Source organism: Sylvia atricapilla, chromosome 2 (genome assembly GCF_009819655.1).
Source record: "Sylvia atricapilla isolate bSylAtr1 chromosome 2, bSylAtr1.pri, whole genome shotgun sequence".
Classification (NCBI taxonomy): Eukaryota; Metazoa; Chordata; class Aves; order Passeriformes; family Sylviidae; genus Sylvia; species Sylvia atricapilla.
In genome coordinates, this window is record NC_089141.1 from 3,021,119 (window position 1) to 3,044,224 (window position 23,106).

General features: G+C 40.2%; 2 protein-coding genes and 1 long non-coding RNA gene across 9 annotated transcripts in view; 2 read left to right on the top strand and 1 right to left on the bottom strand.

Annotated features, from left to right (window-relative positions):
* Window positions 1-2,114, bottom strand: part of LOC136375269 (uncharacterized) — a 29,896-nt gene extending 27,782 nt beyond the window's left edge. The window contains exon 1 of the long non-coding RNA XR_010746052.1: window positions 1,605-2,114. This is a non-coding gene — a long non-coding RNA (uncharacterized lncRNA). The remainder of the gene's footprint in view (window positions 1-1,604) is intronic.
* The window catches only part of MYH15 (myosin heavy chain 15), a 468,786-nt gene that overhangs the window by 85,203 nt on the left and 360,477 nt on the right, over window positions 1-23,106 (top strand). The window lies entirely within an intron of this gene.
* Window positions 944-22,255, top strand: CD47 (CD47 molecule). 7 transcript variants are annotated; one of them, XM_066340684.1, is made up of 12 exons: window positions 944-1,088; window positions 4,135-4,485; window positions 5,804-5,842; window positions 8,098-8,187; window positions 9,833-9,934; window positions 10,319-10,411; window positions 10,935-11,030; window positions 12,573-12,665; window positions 14,362-14,393; window positions 17,149-17,173; window positions 17,866-17,893; window positions 19,875-22,255. In XM_066340684.1, exons 1-11 carry the CDS (start codon window positions 1,043-1,045, stop codon window positions 17,889-17,891), a joined length of 993 nt encoding a protein of 330 aa, XP_066196781.1. In that variant the 5' UTR covers window positions 944-1,042; the 3' UTR covers window positions 17,892-17,893; window positions 19,875-22,255. The 7 variants fall into 7 exon arrangements, with proteins under 7 accessions (XP_066196781.1, XP_066196782.1, XP_066196776.1 ...); XM_066340679.1 differs by lacking the exon at window positions 944-1,088 and adding an exon at window positions 3,670-3,853; XM_066340685.1 differs by lacking the exon at window positions 5,804-5,842.

Here is a 23,106-nt window from a genome sequence, read left to right on the forward strand (position 1 = left end):
TCAGTTTCTCAGAGAATTTTGATTCTGCCCTGGCTTTCATCCTCTGTTAAACTTTGGGACTTGTAACAACATTGTAAATATATACATATCTATAAACGTACATAAAGGTGTCTTCTCAAAATATATTTAATAGTCCTTTTTTTAATGCCTCACCAACACAATATGTATGCATAGATTCAAAATTCTAAGACGTATCTACATGAAAAGTTAGAAAAAAACAGCTACTCCTGAAAAAAAAAAATAAACTCGTTGAAACATTTGCTGAAATAGTCAAACGTATGTATTACTGCAAACAGGAAAAAGGAGCATTTTCCCTCGCTTTTAAATGAAGTGCAACAACTGATCACTTACAAGTTCTTCAGTGTTTTTGAACACCCTGTTTTTCACTTCCACTTAGAGCATATGACTGCAACCGGGAACAATCCGCTGGCATAACCGGTCTTTCAAAGGCTTTTAGCGACAGGAGGATGCGCTCAGCCCCCGGCGTCAGCTGACTGAGGGGAAGGCACGGGGAAAACGAAAGCGCTCCCTCCGTCCCTTCCCGCCCTCGCCGGGCCCTGCCCTCCGCCAACGGAGCTTTTACCCTTCAGATAATCAAGATCTTTCGTAATCAATAAAGCGGTAGAGGAGTCACCCTGTGGATGCTTCCTCCTTTTCCCGCAGTCGGCACCTTCCCCTGGCAGCCATTTTACCCGGGCCCGAACGCGACCCTCTGCGCTGTGCGTGCAGAGAAACGCGAACCTCAACACCGCAGCCACGGAGCTCGGGCGGGAGTGGGATATACGTCTGTTATACCCGCTTTGATAACACACAAACCACCACCAAAAACAAGCCCCGCGGCACCTCACCCCGCGGCTCCGCCGACTGCGGGGGGGGCCCCGGGGCTGGCCGTGAGGGCGGGCCCGGCCCGCGCGCCCACCCCCGCGCCAGCCGGCCGCAGCCAATCAGCGGCGGGAGCGCCCCCCCCGCCCGCCGCCGCCCGCTGCGGCGCCGCTGGAGCCGTTGTTGCGCCGGGCCGCTCCGCCGCCGCCGCCGCTCCGCCATGTGGCTGCTGGCCGTCTCCGTGCTGCTCGGCGCCCTGAGCGCAGGTGAGTGCCCGCCGCACCCGCCCTCCCTCCTCCTCTCCCGTGCCTTCGTCGTGTTGACTCCTCCGGCTGATCCCGCAGCCGCCTCTCTGAGGCGCGTCCCGTGCGGTCCCGGCGCGGGGACCCCGGCGGTGTCTCCGGTGCGGTCCCGGCGTGTGAGGGAAGGGCCGAGCCGCTCCCCGAGGCGCGGGAAGGCGAGAGTCGGGGCGCGGCGGGCGGGGCCGGTCCCGGGCCCGGCGGGGCGGAGCGGCCGCCGCCCGTGCTTGACGAGAGGACTCGCGGCGCTCCTGCCCGGGACTCCGGGCTGCTCCTGAGGGCAGCCGCCGCCTGTGGGACTGCGGGCGGGTAGCGGTAGGTCGCCATCCTTTGGGAAGGAGCGGGGACGCACGCTTAAACACACACCCCCACAGAGCCTCCCACACGCTGTCATCCGCTCCTGGTCCCCCCGCTCCCCTCATCGTGCCCGGGGCTGGCGGTGGGCTGCTCCTCTCAGAGACTGCCCAGAGCTTTGCTCCTCACCTCGCTGTGCCTTAGGGCAGCGCAGCTCCGTGCGCTTTCCTGAAACAGCCGCGCTGGTCCTCTGCTGCACAGGGTCTGCGGTTGACAGCGTTTCTTGAGCTTTAATATTAGGTTTGTGTGCCATCGGAGTGCAGCTGACATCGCACAGTCTTAAATTCCTGTTTTCTCTGCCTTGAGAAGAAACTCGGTGATTGGGGGGGACAGGGCTGACAGAATTTCATCGAGGTGCAGGTGCCCGTGGTGTTCTGTCACTAAGCAGCACATCGAAACTTGGTGTTTAAGCCTCACGTTGAAATTCTAGTCTGGATTCCGGGGTTAGCAGTGGGCTGGCGTAAGTGTCAAGTGCCCCAGCGTGGTTTGTGTGAGAAGGGCCGGCTCCTGTCAGATGCAGTGACCAGACTTCACCAGTTTTGATTTTGCACTGCGTGTGCAGCAACCTTTCTGTGGCAGCTTCACAACTGCAAGTTCTTCAGAAGCCCTCATGCTGCTTAGCGTAAGGCTCTAAAATTGTCACCTGTGATACGATAATCTACGAGAAAGTTGGAGGCTGAGAGCCCAGCCGGTCGTCCATTGCCTGCAGGATTTGGTAGCTACTGGGAGAAGGTTCTTTTGGCTTCCTCTTCCCACGAGAATTACGGGGAAGTTGGTAGTGGAAGAACCATCTGCAGAGAGCTGTCAGGCTCCCTTCAGTGGGAGAACAACCACACAACCTCTTCGTGAAAGCAGCTGGATTGCAAAGGACAGAGCCTGCAAACATGTAGATGTACTGGCTCTGAAAAAGAACAAAAATCCCAACAGTTATTATCGTGATTCAGTGTGAAACAGTTGTGAAATTTGTTTCACGAAGAACCATTGAAGATTTTAATTGTGTGAATTTGATTTTTATTAGGGCATAGGAGAGGTTTGTGTATAGTTCCCCTTTGTTCTGCTTTTGTTGCTTTTATTAGTTACAAAATGCAACACAATGAGTAAACGGAGAATACTTCTTCCTTCATTGGGAAGTGCCGTCATGCGTAATATATACGAAGACAGTTTATTTTAAGCTTTTGATATTCAGTAGTAATCCAGGAAACAGTGTTTGAATATTAAAGTGATATTAAAACAGGCGTTTTTTTAAAATGTGATCTGAGGCTCTGATTTGATGGGGAAAAAAATAAAGAGCTACTGCAAATAGTGACATAACTGGTTTTTTCCCTTTCCTTTTTTTCTGTCTTTCTCCCCTTGCCCTAATTAAGTTTAATCATTAAATACATATCATCATTCTGAGCTGGTTTTATATATGTATCAGTAGTTCCCCTGAAGTCCCTGGAGCTATTCCAGTTTGTAAGTCTCAGTGCTTACAGTATTAGGGGATTGCCAGATACTTCCCCATATTTGGTTTTATCAGATGGATGTAGCAAAGCATTTTGAATTATTAATGTCTCTGAGACTTCGGGGAGCAATTACTATGAAGAAAGCTATTAAACTTTTTTATTATTTCATACAAACAAGTAAAAATAGAGAAAATAAATATTCAAAGCCTTCATAGCTTACAGCCAAGTTAGTTTAATTAACCTCTTTTTTCTGGTTTCTGATGTAATTTATATACTGCTGTTACAATTTTTGATATTCTTAAGAACTGATGAATGGATCTTAATTTCTGATAAAATCTTGGCATAGGCTTTAGGTCTTTCTTGAAACAGTGGTCAGTCAGTACTGCTGTTTTAGAACTGTGGTGAAGTGTGGGAGAGAGAGATGTGAAAAGCCAGCAGTGGTAGCATAATCCTGTGAGGTCTTTATTTTTCCTTAGCTGCATTGAATGTGATTGTTAGAGACATTAGTCACAGTGGTTTGTAGTACAGGCTGGTCATTTTTACAAATTCTCAGTTTTCAATTCTGTTGTCAAATACTACGTAGTAATCTTATTTAATATATGGTATTGCATGTGCACCTTCTCCACAGGAAAGGAAAGGAGAGAGAATTCGCAAGAAATGATCTAAACTTTTGGGCATTTGGCTCCACCTTCAGAGATAAGGAGGAACAAGTGACAAAGCTTTCTTGACTAAGCTGCCCTGCCTTCTCTCAGAAGTGTAATAGTGAAACTTTGTTCCCTGTGTCCTTAATGAGCTGTAAAGGAAGTTTGTGTGGAGCTGATGCCCGAACCTCAGTTTCTAGATACTTGTTTGATCAGCAGCAAAAAACTGAACATCAGTGGGAGAGCCTGTGGTTAATGTTGTCAATATTTCCACATGTGAAATACAAGTGTCCAAGTAAATAAATGGCAACCTTTTTTTTTGTGTCTAATGTATGATAGGTTATGGTATCTGTGTATTATGTGAATGTGAAGGTGGCTGGGTTTGTGTAGAGGAGTAAATAGAATTATAATAATGCCTTTTTGTCATCTGCTGTTGACCCCTTAAAGCATGATTCTCTTTTTATGGTTTCACAGGAGAGTTTGTTTTCCCAATTCACTTGTTGTAATTATTTCTTCTTTGGTCTCGAGTATTTAAGAAATAATTCTGAATGTGTCCATTTTCATTTTTCTTTGTAGGTTCTGCCCAGTTGACACTTGTTGGGGCAAATGTAGTAGAAAGGAATGACTGCAATGAAACTGTAGTTTTACCCTGTTACGTGACTAATCTCGAGCAGAACAATGAAAATGTCATGTTCGTTACGTGGAAAAAGCAAGGAAATACAATTTTTTCTTATCGTGGAGCAACCAAGAAGATTAACACTGATCCTGCGTTTTCATCTGCAAGATTTTTATCCCAGGTGGATTTAATCAAGGGTGTGGCCTCACTGGTTCTCAGCAGTGCACAGGCAACTGTTGGAAATTACAGCTGTGAAGTGACAGAATCAAACAGAGAAGGAGAAGTAAAAATGGAACTCAGAAACAGCACAGGTGAGTTGCCTGCTGTTGTTTCAGAACCTGTTGGGAGGGAAAGCAAGCAAAATCATATGGGAAAGAGAGAAACAGTGGACATGGCAATATGTTTCTTTTGAAATGAAATACAAAAAATGTAGCATCCTGGCCTTCTAACTTTTGAGTTCATATGGCTTATTTTGGTTTAAGTTAGAGAAGAGTGCCTCCATGGGAAAGATCTGAACACATTTTTTCATTCTGTAATAACGTCTGAGTGTGATTTAGGTCCTATATAGGAAAATCTATGCTTTCCCACATATTTTTGGTTGTATAGGTGCTGATATATTCAGCAGTCTCATGTCACTGTGTGACATATTTCTCATCATCCTCATAGTACTGAAATGTATACATCCCTCACAGTGGCTGCAGAGATATTTTCTTGGAAGGATTGCTTCTTGCAACCTTTAACTCTGCTGGAAAACTACAGGTAGAACTAATAGAAATTCTAAGAGCTCTAACACTCAGTGTGAAGGTAGGCAGTTTTCTAGCAAGGTTGAAAATGCTACTGCTAGATGGCAACTCGTGGTTTTCTAGCATTAAATGTCATCTTCAAAAGATGGTGTTTAAAGTGGTGTTAAAATGAATGAGATTCTAAATGAATTTCTCATCTAGAGAGCTATTTTACTTTCATCTTGTCAGTCCCAGCCCACGTTCTCCAGCGCCTCAGCTGTTGGATAATGGGTTTTGCTCTACATGTGTTACCTCTGCAGTGCTGTGCAAGTGTGACAGTTTCACTGGACATAGGTGTGCCCTGTTCATCTATTTTGACTCTGGAGAGCTGCTCAGAAGTGTTTGGTTGTGTTGCATGTGTGTAGCACATGGAGCCTTACCCATGCACTCTAGAATTTTGTTTGGTTTTGCTATTAGTTTTTGCATTTTGCAATAAAATATTTGTGGAACTCAAACAGGTGTTACTTGTGTCCTGCTGCAGACATCTGTGTAATTCTCAGTTGGGTCTAGTTGTTGAATTAACCATATACCCTGCAAAGCAAACATGATCCTGAAATTGAGAAGGGCACAGCCACTGAAAGTGAAAATGCTAGAAAATCATTCATTTCTTAGAACACTGCAAAACCAGGAGGTTTCCTGTTTCTTTCATTCTCTTACAGCTTATTCAGCCTTTTTTGACTGTTTATGCAATTCAGTGTTATGCTTCAGAAGAGGAAGCAAAGCTTGAGAATGTAGGAGAATCAAGTGCCATTTGCAAGTTTTATTTTCTCTGTGTTTATAATTATGAAATTGGTATAAGGACAACAGAGCAGGAAACTGATATAATTTTTCTAATTTCATTTTCTAGTTGTCAGTTGCGGCGATGAAACACCAGAGGAAAAATGTGGTTGGTGAAAAATTCGTAGTTTTGAGGTTGCATTAGGTTTGAGTGTATATGCTGGAAAATGTGGAACTTAGGTTTGAGGGTGTAGCTGAAGGAAGCAGTCGCTTGCTCTCTCTCTGTTCTTCTGCACAACTTTTTGTTGCTTGCTCTTCCTCAGTGTTCTAAGGGAAACTCTTGAGGCAGTAAGTGAATAGAGGAAAGTGTAGTGAGTTTTGAAAAGGGTTAGTGGATAAGGGAAATCCTCTACCAGTCTTCACATGGTCATTTCTGACCAATGAATTTATGCTGTCACTGCCAGCATGTTCCAGTTGATGCTTTTACAAAGGTAGTCATACAAGAGCCAGCTATCCTCCATCTCTCTTTAGGGAATTCCTGGATTCACCTAGGCAGTGGGTAGCAGTGTGATCAAGGTTTCTCTGCACGTGCCCTCATCTTTGTGCACAGACACTCTTTTCTGATCAGGAGATGACTGTCAAGTTTCTCCATTTTCTTTTTCCTCTCTTTATCTCTTTTCTTGCTGTTTTTTCTCTTCTTTCCTCCTCCTTCTCATTGCTTCTTTTCTTACTTGACTTCTTCCCCTGTTTCTTTTCCATTTTACCCCTTCTCTTCACTCTTCTTTCCCCTGAGTCTGGAGGTCTCTCTTCTTAGCTTGGAACTGGCTGCCCTACACTGGCTCTCAAAGCACTACTTTATGCCAGGAGTTTAATTGATTACTATGAAGCACCAGAGTAAGGGAAGTCTGTTTCCAGGAAAATGAGTTCAGCAGTTCATCTTCCTTGCATGTTGCATGTGTCTGCAGTGTTGCAAGCTCTTCTTTCTGTACAGGAAGCTCTTTCAGACTCCAGGAGCAGACCATACGTGGCTCTGTGATGCATGCTGAAGCCCCAGTGGAGATCAGGCTTCTTGGCTGCCTTCTTTTTGTGATAGTGGATGATGTCAGCTGGAAATGCTACAGAGGAAGTGAAGTGGTTCTCAATCTCTGCTTGCAGTTACTTTCTTTAATTATTCTCAGTTGTATTGAACAGCATTGCTGGGATTTGTTTTATCTAGGGAGTGGCCACTGTGCATTGAAGTTACTGTTCAATATTAGTTGCTTTTTCAATGCTGCGAATGAAGCAAAAAGTCTTGCTTTAAACAATTCAATAAATTACCCTTCTTTTGATGAATTAGAAGTTAGCAGCTGTTTCTACATTTTCTTGCCTTCAGCTTACTATTTGCCTTGCATTTCTCCTTTATGCACTGCATCTACTTCCATGACCTCTTGTGGGATGAGGGGAGGGAAGGGAAGGAGGGAAATTTGTGAACTTAAAAGCTGCCCTCAGGGTATTTAATGGGCATTGAAAATTGTGAAGTGTTGCTTCTTAGTTGCATGTTTCTGGAGCAACAGATGCAACTTTTACATAAAAGTTTAAAAAAAAATGGAGAAAAATGTAACAAATATGCATGTTAATGAGGATTAGAAATTACTTTGGAAGCAAATGTGCAGGCAGAGGAATGGTGGCAAGTATAATGTAAGAAATTGAGACTTTGGATTCCACTGAGTGAGCCTAAATGAATCTATGAGCAGAGATGCAAGAATTAACTGCATTTTCTAGTTCAGTGGAGATATTTTCAGAATTTTACGTTGGAAGGTGGCTTACAGGATCTTAAAGCATGACTGACTGAGCAGCCTAAGGCATCCAAAATGCAGGAGGAAAAAGTCTAGATGGCTGATGCTGGGAAGACCTAAAATTAACAAGGCAGCATTTCCCTCTCACATGGGCTAGCTCCTGTATTCCTGACCACACATCCGGATTTCTTCCGGAGCTACTGCCATGGAAAGCAGAATACAATGGCTGAGGAAGCATCAAACTGTGCTTCTCACGTCTTCTCAGTCTAAATACTGTTGTTCTGATTTACAGAGATTTTTGTAGTTCCACAAGTCCAGTAGCTTGTAGTGCCAAAAATTAGCACCAGCATATTCTCTGCTCCAGTGGAAGTTAAGACTTCCAGTTTGGAAAATACTGGGATAACCTACTTTTTCAGTACTTCCAGTTATCACACAGAGGAGCAGGGAGAAAAATACGTAGGTAGAGGACATAGGTTTCTTAGCCTATTATGATTCTTAATGCAAAATTACATATAGTATTTTACATATTTTACTATATTACATGTAATATTGGGCAATCTAGGGCATAGCCTAAGAAGAATGATAAATATAAAGCAAATAGCCTCAGTTTTTCTTCTCTTCCTCCTTTTTTTCTTTGTTTATTCTCTAGGATCATGGTTCCTTCTAGTGGAAAGGGCTGTCATCATATCATTGATGTGTTCACTTGTTATTTTGTGTGCAGCTCAGTTAAGTGTTATTGGTAAGTATTTACTCCTTAATTCTTTGCATTTACTGATTTGGCCTGCAATCACTTCCATGCATAAAGGTGTTCATGTAAAATGAAAGGTGGGGCTAACATCCAAAAGATGTGTGGGAATTGGTCCAGATAATACACAGAGACATGGTGTGTGTGAAGCTTTTCTTCACTGTTGATTCACCATGACACTATTGAATAATTCAAAAATGTTTCATTACATGGTCATAAAATCAATATGAGAGAAGGATGGTGTGCTCTCTTCTTACTGTAAAACTTTTCATTAGTCTTTTTGCACTTAGTTAAGCACTTTGGCTTGGTTATAATTTGACACTGACATCAGTGATTTTGTTGAATGTTTTTAGAGGCAATACATGAATTCACCAGTGTAAGACATCCTTAGATGTTCTTTATACACTGTTGTCCAACATCTGTGCAATGCAGAGTGTGCTTTATATCCTGGTCTTTCAGAGGGTGCAATTTGTTACCTCAGTCTTTGGGGGTTTTCAGCCTTTTTCAATTTGTAGACCTCTAAAAAATAAATTAAAAAAAGAAACATTTCAGCTAAGAGTCAAGTCCATAAGAAATGGAAAATAATTGCACTCAGGGTGATTTATAATAATTACATACATATTCAACCATCTGTATATTCCTTTATTACTTTTTCATGAATCTAGAAGTGTTATGTGACTCTTCAAAGGTCCATCCATGGTCCAAGGTTGAAAACTAATACATACTTTTAAAAATTATTTAACCTCTGATTTTCGTATTTTGTAATGGTGTAGGAGCCTCTGTCCAGGGCTTGTCATTGCCCTGCATTCATAGCAGAACTTCAGCATTTTTAGGGAAGTAATAATTTCATGGAGAAGCACTGCCATTTTATAAGAGTAATTTTAGTGTGCTTGGATATTTTTGCACCTGGGCAATTCATTGAAAAGTTTTGGCCTCTGTGGGGAAATGAGGTGTTCTGTCTCTAACATAATAAATATGGGTGTACTTACTGTTTGTTGGGATTTTTTTTGTGTTGGTGCATTTTTTTCCTTTAATTTGTACTCTTTTAGATAACCTGGAAATCCACCAGTGGTACTTTATGCCTTTAAATAGGTTGTTAAATTGGGCATGATTTTTCTGTGTAATATTTGGGAATGCATGTTTTCTTGATTTTGTGTGTTGGGAGGTGTTGTGTTGGTTTGTTTGAGGCAGTGAATTTGGGACTTCTGTTCACAGGACTGGCTTTTAGGATTTAAGTTCCTTTGGGGACAGAGGTGATGTGGTGTGTCTGAGCTCACACAGTGTCATGAGGAAGACAATGAAACCTGAAATTTCTAAATCCTTCTCTAGCACTCACCTGAGTAACAAATTCAGTGTAACATTTAAATGCCAGCATTGCACGTACCCAAATTAACCTGTTATCATGTCCTAAAGTTACTCTGATAACATACCAGCTGAATTGTATGGAAGGAGAAGGTAAGAATTTGACTAGAACACTGATGCCAGGTGTCATTTTTATTAGTAAGCCATATTAACCATATCAAACAATGAAAACAAATCTTGGGAGTGTTATATAGTTTTAATTTTTAGGGGTCCAAATCATAAATCTGTGTATTTTAGAGAATCTGTATGTCTGATTGTTTTCCTGTGTCTTTTTAAGGATTAAAATATGAAATTGAATCTCAGAAGAAAGTGTGCATTATTGTAGCACTTGTCATCTTTGCAATTGTAGCTGGTGTAGGCGCTGCTCTTTTTATCCAAGGTAAGTGATTAAAATTGCTCTCTTAATTTAAGGGAATAAGAGCAGAAAAGAATCTCTTCCTTTCTGTAGTATGGAAGTTAGTGCCACCTAATTATTTCCCATCTACTCATTTTGAAATAAAAAATACACAGACTGCAGCAGAAAATGGCATTGGAGTTGTCAGAGCCCCAAGTGATCATATGAAGATACAGACTCCAAATTTATGTGTATTTTCTATCCTGCTGCCTTGGGTGAATATTAGGGACTAGCGAGTGACTTCTGGTCTTTCAGTGGGATTTCTTTCTGAACCCAGGAAATTTGGTGATGCCAATGACATGTTTGTTGCTTTGTGCTTTAATCCAGTTAACAATTTTGGTTTTACTGATTGCCACATAAATGTTTCAGATGGCTATACTGTACAGAATCAGGCTGGGCTTGGCCTAATTGTAATCCCTGCTGTGATTTTGGTTCCACTTCAGTATGTCATGTTTGGAATTGGTGAGTATTTCTTTACTCACTAACATATGGATGGAAAAGAACTGAGCTCCTCCCATAATCTACAAAATACTCTCATTTTTATAAACTGGTGCTACAATAGCATCCTGGGCTCCTCAGGTTCATAGTATCTTGAAGCAAAATGTTTATTTAGCCTGTGTTTGTTGGGCTGAGCTGTTTCACAGAAGAAGCAGGAGTTCCCTGCTTGAGCAGTGAGATTCAGGGTAGCACATCTGAGTGGTTTCTGCTCTCCCTTCCTGGATTTAGGGGCTGGGTTGAATAACTAGCTCTGAGAATGTGGGTTCCATTTTTTTTTTTCTACTTGTGGTTTGCTTATAATGTTCTAGACATAATTTTATGTCAGTGAATACCTACAAGAGCCTTGACTTGCAGTGACTTGTGGGTTTTTTATCACACTGACGGGCTGAGCTTAGAATTTAGGAGAATCTGATTTCTAACTTAATGCAGTTATCTGTCTTTTATGTCTCTGTAGTTAAATTTTCTAGTTTTGTTTCTTTTTCTCCAGTTTTTGACAGTCTACTGCAGGCAACATTGGCTCTGATAGGTTTGAAACTTCTTGGTTTTATAATTGCCGTGGTTGGTTTTGCACTGTGTGTCCCAGGTAAGCAGTCAAGTCTTCTGTGAAAGTGTTCTTTTTACTCTTGTCTACACCTGATGTTTATTTCTAACATTAAAACTTTGTGAAAATGGCTTCACTACATGGAATGTTAGCAAGTAACTTCTGTAAATGTAGTTTAGAACTACTGTGCTAATGTTTTTTAATCTGGTGAAAGAAGAATAGCCTAAAGGAAATATTACATACAGTTTCATGACTGCATTCTGTGAGCAGCTGCTTAAAAAAAAAGTTAATTGTTTTAATTTCGCATGTTGGTTTTGGGTAACTATTATTATTAATCTTGCTGAGGCCTGAGGTATTTAGGAATTAAATAATAATAATTTTCTCATGTTCAGTGATGAAATCAGAAATCCCTTGCTCATCTCTGCCCATATGCAACTGAACCCATGAATATTTCCGTGAATACCATTAAAACACATTAAGAAGGTAAATGTAGAAACAGTAAACTTGGAACTGTTCTTGGGCTGTTGTAAGTGTGGTTGTGGCTGACACTCTGTTTCATCACTGAAAAACTGTCGTTGTGGAAAAGGAACACCAGCTAACCACCACAAACAATGATGTCCCTTATCCCTGGCCCTGGCCTCCCTTTGTCCCCTCCCTGCCCTCCCCTGTGCCACCAGAGAGCCCCGCAGCAGAGAAGAGGGTCAAATTAGGACTAGTTGTCCTTGCAGTATATTTAGTAGGAGAATACATATTTGTGTTCCTTGTAGACACTTTATGCTCCTGATTTATTGTTTTGTACAGATACTTTTCATTTTAGTCTTTGATTTGGTTGGGGATTTAAGACCTATTTCTTCTTGAAGTGGTTTTTTGAAGATTTGCCCAATCTGGTTGAAATGATAGCCCTTTCAGTGGAGTTGTGATTTGAATTTTGTGCTTATTGTTTAATATTTGCAGAAGTATTTGTGAGTTCTGTAAGTTATAGTAGTAAAATAAACTGATGAGAGATATCTGGTAAAGCATTAACACAAGGATTTTTTGGAGGATGTTTTTATAGTGCTTGTAAAGGAAAAGTGTCCCTAGTTTTTTCAGGGTGTTCCTCTCCCAGGTTATACATGGTAGTGTTTACCTGTATCTCTGGGAGTTCAGCTTAGTGATCCTGAACTGTCAGAAGAAACCAAAACTCATCCTGGTTCATGCTGACAGATAGTTGTAATAACAATAGCAATATTGTATCCTGTCATCTAATACAATTGCTGTCCAAAGCAGTTGGGTTTGAAGATGTAAGTTTAAACTTAAAATACAGTTAATGAAAGAAGGTTACCAATTGCAGTGAATGACAGTGTAGTACTAAACTAGTAGAATAGTTCAGCTAAGCAGGATAAATCAGTAAATGCCTCTGTATTGCTAAAGAACGTATACAAAAAAGAAAGATGCAGGAGTAGTTCTAGGATAGCTTTGAAAGTGAAATTAATCATGCCTGTCTTTATCAGGTTTACTTATTTTACATAGCAGTTATATCTGAAAATAAGAGTTTGTGCTTTTTTTGTGTCCATTGATACAATTGTTTCATTGTGTTTTTCCCAGCCTGTCCTCCATTACATGGGTCTGTCCTGATTGCTGGCTTAGCTATTATGGCTATTGCAAGTTTGCTTAGTCTGGCTTACGTGTTTATTATGGGTAAGTAGCACCTAATATTCTGGATTTTTTTTCCTGTCAAGCAGACATAATTTATTTGAGCACAAGGTGTGATTTCACAGTTGCATAGTTTTAAAAATTCCTGAAAAGTTGTCTGTGTGTGTTGGCTTTGTTTCATAGAGCATGTGGGGAATCTTGAGTTAAGAAACCCACAGTTTATCATCATAACCTGTTTGGAGATCAACACAGAAAGGTTCCTTAAGTAACACTGTTTCAGTTGTAGGAGGGATGTTGCTGTTCCATTACAAAGTTGGCCAACTGAATCTTAGAATGAAGAGAGCAAAAGGGGTGTCAGGGATTCTGTAGAGTGAGTTGTGGGATGGTGGTGACAAAAGCTTACCAAAACATGGATTTAAAGAAAATCTGCCTACTGATTTGCACTGGTTACAGGTAGGTTAAAAGAGGAGTAATTTCAGTGCGCACCTTTCATTTTAGTGAACTCTGGTTTTCCTCCTGCTTAATTTTAAAAACCAGGAGAAAAGAATAGCAAGGCATTGTTTCAGAAACTGATCTGTTCATCAGATCTCCCAAAGATGAGAGATCTAAAGATGTGCTAAATAAACAAAGCCCAGCAATGCTGTGTGATTGGAAGGCTGGCACACCACAGCATAACATTGCGTGGACTCTAGAGCTTGGGTCTGAGTGATTTATTTCAGGCTGTTCACGAAGGCTCTTCAAACACCTTGTTGTTGTCCACCTTCTGTGGACACAGAACTGTACAGTTGAGGATATGTTGCTTCCAGACTCAAGCTGCTGAAGTGTTTACAGTGAGTGCAGTCACAAGTCTGTACTGAGCCATGCAGTCTGCCAGGTTTAATGTGTGCACACCATGTGTGGGCATGGCCAGAAATAATAGACCATAAGACAGAGAATTTCCAGAAGAGAAGACATTAAGGCAGAATGCCTAATATTTGATATCCAAGATAAATGAAGATGAGTCAAAAATATGGCAGATGTGAATCAAGCATTTTAATAACAACAATAAATTTATATTTTATTGACTTTGGTTTACTTGTATATATTTGTATAGTGTTGACTTGAATGCTGTGTGCTCATGGTCGACATAAATGTTGTATTTCTGGTTTGGTTGTGCTGGCTGAAGAAGTCAAATGTGGCTGTTGGGGTAGATTCTAGCATGCCAAATTAGAGCTGAGTGCATGAGTGAGGCAATTCACACACTGTACATGGTAAGCTTATTTGATTTCTAAACAGAAGATTGCTTAGAAGCTCTAAGAGTTTCCAGATCATAGAACTAAGTACCTTTGGATAGGGGAATCTTCAATTATGTGTGTTACAACTCTGTTGCAAGTTTTATCAATAGACAATACCTTTTCCAAGGTAACAAGATGAGAGGAAATGGCCTCAAGTTGTGCTGGGGGAGGCCTAGATTGGATATTAGGAAAAATTTCTTCTCTGGAAGGGTGATCAAGCATTGAGACAGACTGCCCAGGACGTAGTGAAATCATGATCACTGGTAGTGATGCTTAGGTGTGGGCCCTGGGGACATGGTTTAGTAGTGAAGGTGCTGATGCTGCTTGGGTTGGGCTTGATGGTTGCTTGGGCTTGATGTTCTGGGAGGTCTTCTCCAGCCTTAACAATTCTGTGTTGCTTTTTTTTTTTTTTTGGTTGATTGTGACATTTATTCATCTGCTTGGTCACTTTTTTGTAATTATTTTAGGTTCCAGAATGAAAGATCATCCTCGTCCGGGGGTAAGCTTAAAATTAATAAATTTGGGGTGACTAGATGGCTCAGGGGATTGTAGTGAGATACTGAACCTTTCTTCACTAGTTCGAATTCAGACCAGGTTGGTAGCAAGCAACAGTTCTGGCTGTGTAACAGATGTCTAATGTTGAGTGAGTTGGTGGTCTCCATTGTCCCTATTGAGTGTGTCTGTAGTCCTGTAATTGCCACCCTGACATAGGGCTACTCTGACTGTTGTGCCAAATGGAGTTCCCATTGCTGTTACTGGAAGCTTGTGGAAGTTTGGCGTTCTTTTACAGTGTGCACTCTTCCACCTGAATATTTAAAAGCCATTTTGATCACCTTATTAAAAAGCTTTTATGTTAACATGAGTGCAAAACATCCAGGTGGCTTGTAAGAAAGACTTAAAAGGTTTTTTTCCTATGGTCTTGTACACCAGAACTCTTTGGTATTCTGTTCAGTTCCTGGCTATACAGATGGCATAGCCTTGACCTTTTTTCTGATCTTCTTGTAATGCCCCCTAATTTGATGAGGCCTTTTGAAAAGAAAATACCTGTCTTTAGGTAACACAGAACAAAATGAAAAATACCTTGGTTTTTTTAAAGTTTTTCAGTTGGTAGTTTTGAATTGTAGAATAGTAATTTCCAAAACAGTAATTTTCACCGACTTACACAGTGTTTTCAAATGATCTGTGAATATGAACTGCCTGATTTCTGGTGTTTTCCAGAAGCAAGGAGAGAGGCACAGCTGTAGAATGCCAGTAAGACTTCCTTGTAGCAGGGGGATCTGGCAAATACTAACTCATCCCACCTCTGGGATGCCAGCCATCATTTGAGACACATTTTCAGATCTCCAGTCTAGAGCCTGATACCCAGCTGTTTAAGGAAGATGGTTTCTAACAGTGAGAGCTGACTGCAGTTAGGACAACAGATTTTTAGGGGATTTTTTAATTTCCTTTGCTTTTGCTCATCAATTTTCATTGCACAGAAGAGTATTTCAGAGGGTTAGTCCTTCTTTATGAAAGGAATATAACTGCACAGAGTTCTTAAAAAATAGAAGGAAAAGAGGTTAAGATAATTATGTTACTAAAATGAATTGAGAAGTGAATTGAAGATATGCTTCATTCAGTATGAATCTTGCCTTTATTTAACATCCTTGTGCTTACTTGTAGAATGGAAATAAGCAGGGCAAGAGAAGGATTTTTTTTTCCCTTAACTTAATTTGGTTGTAAATAAACTTTGAACTAGAAACCAGCATGCAAAGTAGCCTCCTTTGATGAGAACTCTGCTCTCTTGATGAGCTGCTCTCCTTATGAGGTGGTCTTCCATGGCAGCAAGTAATTGAGAAATTAATAGCCACAGCAACACAGGAATGAAGATTGTGTTACTCTCTGAATTGGGGACAGGAATGAAATTAAAAGAAGTTTTTAAAACTTAGAGGTCATTGGAAATCTCAGCAAGTACAAATACGTTCTTTGCGGTTGCAGATAGCTGAGGGCTAGATACAGTGGAATTCAAGTGATAAAATTTGTGTCCATGAACTTAGGGTGATGCCTTATCTTTCATATTTTCAGATTCTGTGCTGCCTAGGGGTGTAGTTCTGAGCTCATGTTAAGTGTTAGTGACTCTCTTCACAGTAGGTAGACAAAACAAATCTTTCCTGCTGAAGACCAAGGACAACAGTTAGAACTTTCAGACCCAAAAGCATAAACAACAGTGGACTGAAGAGAGAAACAAGAAGGATGAGGCTTCATAATCAGAAGCTGTAATTGGGCAATTAAACCCCAATATGCAAATGGACCAAAACTTCTAAAAGTGTAAGACCTTGTGACCATTTGTCCATTTTGTGACCATTTTAAGTCCGCCTTGGGTGTACCCCTAGTCAGGCTCTTGTCCTACCCAGGGCGTATCCTTAAAGGTCTTTGAATAAATACCTACTTTATTCCCTAGCTCTGTTCAATCTCTCTTTCAGGTCAGCCTTCCCAAGGCATCAATAGCTGCTAGGGAAAGACCTGGTGGAAATTGGAGTGTGTTAATACACTGCTTGTTTCCATCAAGGGCTTTATAGCCTATATTGTGTGCTTTGAGGCAGTAAATAGGTGTGAAGTAATTTTAAGAATACACTTTGATTCTGTGTCATCTAAAGACCATGGAAAACTTAATATTGATGAACGGTATTATTTTGACACTGGGGCACACTTAAAAAAATTATTAATGAGATTTTCCTGAGTTGGAGGGCAAAAGGGTGTGTATTTTGAAATCTGCCATCTTTACCAAGTACTGATGGATTTTTGGCATTTCTGTAGGTTGCATGTGTTGTTTCTGATGATTGTCTACCAGACTCAATGCAAAACTGTCATGTATTTCTTTTTTGAGGAGATTCCACTTGATTTGCTTGGCTACTAATTTTCTGTTCTTTTTTAGTCCTGCTGCTTTGTTACTAACCATTGATCAAATGACAGAAATAATCAGTTAGGTTTAAGAGCTTAAAAATAGTATCTGCATGGCTTCCGCTGCCACCTAGGGGTATTTAATCTGGGTAAACATCCACAGTAAAGGAAAGCAGTCTGGAGAATGCAGCTATTGACTGATATAAATTTTATTTTTCAGACCTTTAGTCATTAATTTGATTAACATTAAGCTTTCTTCGTTTTTGTAGAATCACTACTTACTGTATATGTCAATTAGAGTAATTTAACTGTGGCCAGCCAGAAGTAAACATGAAGGCTTTTTATACATATATATATTTTTAAATGTTTTGCAGAAAGCTGTAGAAGAACCACTAAATGGTAGGTGATATTCAAGGTTTATCTTATCATTAAGGGATTAATTATGGATAAAGATGATTCTAAGTCCCAGTACCACAGCACTAAGATGGCAGATAAGTGTGGCAACTTACGTGGCTTTGTGGGTCAGTAAGAGTTTGATTTCTCGATGAAATGTTGCCTGCAGCTCCAGATTCCCTGTTTTATGCCACTGTGCTCGCTAGCCAGAGGCACTGTTGGACTGTTTTAGGACAAATCTAGTATATCTCATGATATTATATCCACCCTCTCTGCTTTGCAAAATGCCCACCTTTTAAGGGAGGAAGAGGGACTGGTATTGAAAATTGATGTTAATTTGTTATAAAGATTTATTTAGGTGAAATACTTAATGATCACAGCAAAATCTATCCTTGCCACTCTATTCTTTCTGTATTTCCTTGGGTTGGGAGACTTAAGCGCTTAAGGTGAAACAGATAGCACTTAAGGCGAGGGAAATTTACAGTGAAAAAGGGATGACTTTGATTTCTTTTTTTTCCACTATTATGTTCACTAACTGGCATGCTGAGTTCTAACCTGAATTTTAGAATTAACCTGAATTTTAGAATTAACCTGAATTTTAGAATTAACCTGAATTTTAGAATTAACCTGAACATTACCTGTGAAGCACTTATTTCTGTTTCACTCATTACTAATCTATTTATTTTTGGCTTTTAAAGATGCAAAAGGAGTGATGTTAGAATGATGGTAAGTCTAACAGATACTTGTTTTAATGGCTAAGCATTTGATGGTTTTGATGTTTAGAATTACCCAGTGCTAATTCAATGAAACTTGGAGGACAGGTTTCAGGGCAGGTGCTGTTCTTACTCAAATTATATTTAATTGAAAAGAAAGAATACATGTATCCTATATCAAACATAGGGGAATAATGTGTATTCCTAAACAGTGAAGAGGATGAGTCAGTGAGAGAACTGTGCAATAGTATGTTTCTCATCAAATGTGGAACGTCGAATAGCTTTGTGTTTCCTTTATGCTCATGTAGTATTTAAGGTGCATGGAATGTTTCCTTAATGGGGGGGTTGTGTATTTGTATTTGCTTGGTGGTTTTGGAGGTGTTCTATGTTTTTGTTTTATTGTTGTTGATATAACTAAGCTTTCTCTCTGCATTTAATTGGTGATCTCCAATGGAAATTCACAGGAAGGTGGTTTAAAATTAACTTCCTCTCCCTTGCTTTAGGTGTTACAGGAATTCTATGGGTTTTGTTAGATTGTATTCCAGTCAGATTTCACTCAATTTATTTTTTTCTTTTAGATTACTCTCAATGAAGAGTTTAAATTTTAGGCTAGATTATAAAGTTTGAAAATGAAAACAGTATTAATTGAGTCTTTTCTATTCAGCAGCTGTAATTTTCATGGGAATAGACTAAAAAAGCACTAGTTTATGTTTCTCCCTGAATACTGAGCAAGCTTGTCATGAAGTATCACTAGACCCTTAGCCTAGTACTCCTGCATTCAATTACAACATTTTGCAGCTTGGGATAAAGAGTAAGGTTGCTCCAAATCTGTTAGCTCTCTTGAAATACTTTTATATCATGCCATTTCTAGGAGGCATGGATTGACAATGAGCAAATAAATGAGATACTAGTTAGCCCTAATTGGAAAAAGATGTATGAGTTTTAAAAACAGGCTTCCTTACAAATAGCATGTGCTGTTCAGTTTGTGTTACTTATGACTACTACATTTGGTTCATCCAAATATCCTATATAATTATTTTCTAAACCAATAGGAATACAAGCACTTCTGCACTACAAAGGACAAGTGCATTGGTGTCTCATAAACACATTGATAAATGTATACCAGTTAGTGTAATCTGAGCTGGATGGAGTGGAAGGCAGGGCCTGCTCCAAATCTAGCTACTGCTTGTTCTTTTTAGAGTTGAGACCAGGAAACAAATAGATATTTGCCAGTCTATTGCATTCAGACCAAACCAGAAGGGAGATTAGGATGGGCTCTCTGCAGTTACCTCATCCTGCTGAAGAATAAGGCTGAGTTTTGCTTGGGCATCCAATTTTTAAAAAGCTGCCTGTTAAAAAACAGGTCTCATTTGGGTGTCATTTAGGTTATGAAAACCGACCTTCTAGTGCTGAGGTATAGCTTCCAAAAGCACAGAAATTGTCAATTACCCCTTTAATTTTAGGGTAGAGCTAGAAGTCTGTCTGCATTTTTCTGCTCAGAAAGATGGCTCCTAACCAGTGACAGAAGGCTTTACAGATGGAAGGCAAATGCTCTGACTCACATGCTGGAGGCAGTAACCTTTTGTGCTCTACCTGCTTCTGGGTTAACCTTCCCTGGGAAATGCACACACAGACTAGAGCAGAGATGAATCAGATGCTGAAGCTGACTAGCTTACTAAACAGCATGTGAGAGTAAACTAGCGTTAGAATATATGGACAGGGTGGGTCCGACAGCTGACCCTGTGAGCCACTTCAGCTTAGTCAAATTCATGCGTGAAAGCTCCGAGGCAGTGTCCACCTTTCTTTTGTGGAGAGGCTGAAACATCACTTGCTGTTAGTAACACCTTTTCCTGTTATTTGAATGCGAAGTGTGCTTTCAGTTTTGAAATGAAAAAAAAAAAAAAAAATCTGTCAGCTGTGACTTGTGTAGGCAGCACAAAACATTGCTGTTCTTCCCAAACAATATTTCTTTTTCTTTCTTTTCAAATTCCCAGAACTGCAGAGCTATGTGATGCGTATATAAAAAGTACACCATTGTTGATACACCGTGGCCTTGAAGATGCACTACTCAATGAGAAGAAATTCAGGAATCTAGTTGTTTTGCATGTGTGGCAAAAGTGCTTTTGATATAAATGACATAATTTTATAGTCACAGCAGCTGTAGCAAGGAACATGTGTGTTTGCCCACATGTGATCTTTACTTTCTTTTGTTATGGTGTATTTGGGATGGTTGAGAGTGAGAATATAAAAAGCACTTATTTGCCCAGTACAGAGTCTCCCTGCAGTAATCCTTAGTGGTATTTTTTTCAAAAACTATCATTAATCACTGCTTTGATAATGGGCCTGCTGAGCCCAGAGATTGCAATACCATTTAGACTATTGTTTTCTTTATTTGTGTGCATGGACAAAGTATGGTTTATGTGTTTGATACAAGCAGGAAGTAAAGATTGTACAAATAAATCTTTTCTGACATTCAGCAAGTTTTTATTAAAAAAAAAAGAAATAAAAAGTTACACACAAAGTTGCATAAAGTACAAAGTTTACTCCCAGCTCTCCTGAAATTTAACAGAGTTCTACTTCTATGAGACATTAGTATTCCTCTCTGTGGACAGTAGTCATGTGTGCTCTGGTGGCTGATATTTTTGTTCAGTGAGAGGGCTCCCCGTGCCTCCTCTGTATCCTTTGATGAGAATCTGCTCAGCTGTTGGAGCCTAATTCAGCACTGGAATTACAGAGCACAGGAGCTGGTAATCTTAATGCTGAATGTGGTTCTTGTGTGTGTTCATGTTGTGCAGTATGTGGAACTGGAAGCAATTTCAGGCTTTCTTAACTCAGTGAATTTGTGAAAGTCGTGGATGCTTCATAAAAATAGGAGTTGTCCTATTTAGTGTATTTTTGACAGAGTTTAAAACGTTGTTTGCTTGAATGGAAAAGAGCTATATAATTTGCCCAGGTTTGTGTTGCTGCCATTATGTCACAAATACATAAAATAAAAAGTAAGAGGAGCTGATGAGGAGTGAGGAAGCTCGGTTTCTGTATATATCTAATGGTGTAGTTCAAATTCAGTTTACTAGGACTTGCACATTCCATGAGATTCTGCTATGTTTTACAGCTGTTTTGAGAGTTGTTCCAATATAGTGGGCTGCTCTTGGACTTTGTGTATGCTTTGTAGAAATCTTGACACTGTTTCCTGTTTGTACTAAGGTACTGTATTTCAAAGGCACACACGTTTTTCTCCTTCTAACAATTTCAAACGTGGTTTGGAAAGCTGTTGCCAAATAGTCATGTAATAAAATCCTTGTTTTTAAAGATCCTGTGTAATTTGGCACTTCTCAGAGTTGAATGTTACAAGCCAAGGTTCACATCCATGTTGTGGGTGCATGTTGTAGGGATTTGGGTCTCTGCACGTTGAGCTCCAAGTCGCATTAAGAATTCAACAAAGCAAAACTGAGGTGTCTGATTTTATAGTAGGTGCTGTCATAATCGTCCCTCTTGCCCAGGCTGCAGGATTGAGCCTTTTAAAGCAAGCCATGGGCCAGCCCTCACTGGGATCAGTGGAACTGGACACAGGGAAGAGGATCACCCACAGGATAAAATATGGGAGAAGCATGTAGGGCTCACACTTACTGCCTTGTTTTGCCAGTGGGAGTATTCATGTAAGGTTCTGAATCTTACATATGAATCTTTTGGTGCAGGTTTTTCCATAATCTCAGTGATAACTAACTAAAGATGGGAGATGGTTCTCCATTACAATTCAGTATAAAATTCTTTCTAATTTAGTACTGTCCAGTGCTCCCTGTTTATAACTAGTGATTCCCCTCTGGCAAGTTGAAAGTCTTAGCAGCAGAGGAATAAAAAAACCAAATCAACTGGAATTGTGTTGAGGTATTCTGCCTTATAAAAACAGTTATGTATAATAGCTTTATGTTAATTTCTGTCAAGCAAACTGCAGCAGAGCCCCACTGTCACCGTGGGATCAGGCTGAGCTGTTCCTAGGAATTGTTGAGACAGGAGGAGCTCAGTGGCTGTCTATTGGCTGCAGAATTGTGGCCCCAGAAGTGGGAGAAACCCACCCTCCTGTTGAGTTAAGGGCTGGATTTCTTGTAGGTGGGAATTTAAAAGTGAGAGTTTAAAAAAATCATTGGTACACCCAGCCAGCCCTTTCCCACCAGTAATCTAAACCAAAGTTGTTCATAACTGTATGCTTTCATTTGTAGTGTGTACATATGTGTGTATATATATAAACATAGAGACATTTTAAATATCTATAGATCTATGGTCTTTACCCAAGAAACTGTTTTTATTTATGAAACATGAAATTATTTTGTAAATATTGTGCTAATATACTTTAAAAATAAAGTCATTTTAAGTTGTTTTTGTGGGAGATTTTCTTGTTGTTAGCAGATTGACCTTCTGTAGCTGCTTCCATAAATTCATAGTTATAGCTGCTGTTCTTTGTGTCTTCATATATCACTTACTGGATCTACAGGAATGTTCTCAGTGTTGCATAGGCTGCTGCAGATGATTTTGGGTGGGTTTCTTATTAAAAAGGTCATCCAGATGGTGAAGCGAGTATGTAGGCTGCCTTGTAATAACTTCAATTGTGCTCTCCAACATCAGCCATCAAATGATGTTGCCCAAGTGTGCTCTGGGAGGAAATGAGAAGTAGCAAGCTGCTGCTGCCCCTGTAACTTCAGAAACAGCAGAGCAGTACCTCTGTCCAGTCTGTCTTTGCAGCCCTGGAATGGTATTTCTGTAAGAAGAGGAACCCTTGGGTTACTGCTAAAGCACTGCTGGATAAGTTCTGGATTTCCTGAAGTTGTCTTTAATATTCGTTTGACTGTGGAGAGAGGAGCTGCAAGTCCTGCCTGGTAAGCCTTCCACTCACAGATCCTCTTCAGTGGAGCTGAGCTGATGGGAGCGGTGGAAATTATTGGCAATTTTCTTGTTCATTCAAGGTGACTTTAAATGTGGCTGTTGAACTTCAGTCTTTTCAGAAATGTTCTGTGACTTCCCTAGACACACAGTTTCCTCTCTAAAGGAGCCATGAACCACAATTTGAGGTATTTAAACGGAAGTTTAACAGTTTTAGAACTTTTTTGTGCAGGGCCCCTGCTGCAGGGTGAACTACAAGCTCAGGAAAAAACTGCATGCTTGAACTTTGGGGTGAGAGAAATGGTGCTAATCTAAGTGTATGTGGCTGGAGAATATCTCAGCACAGTACCA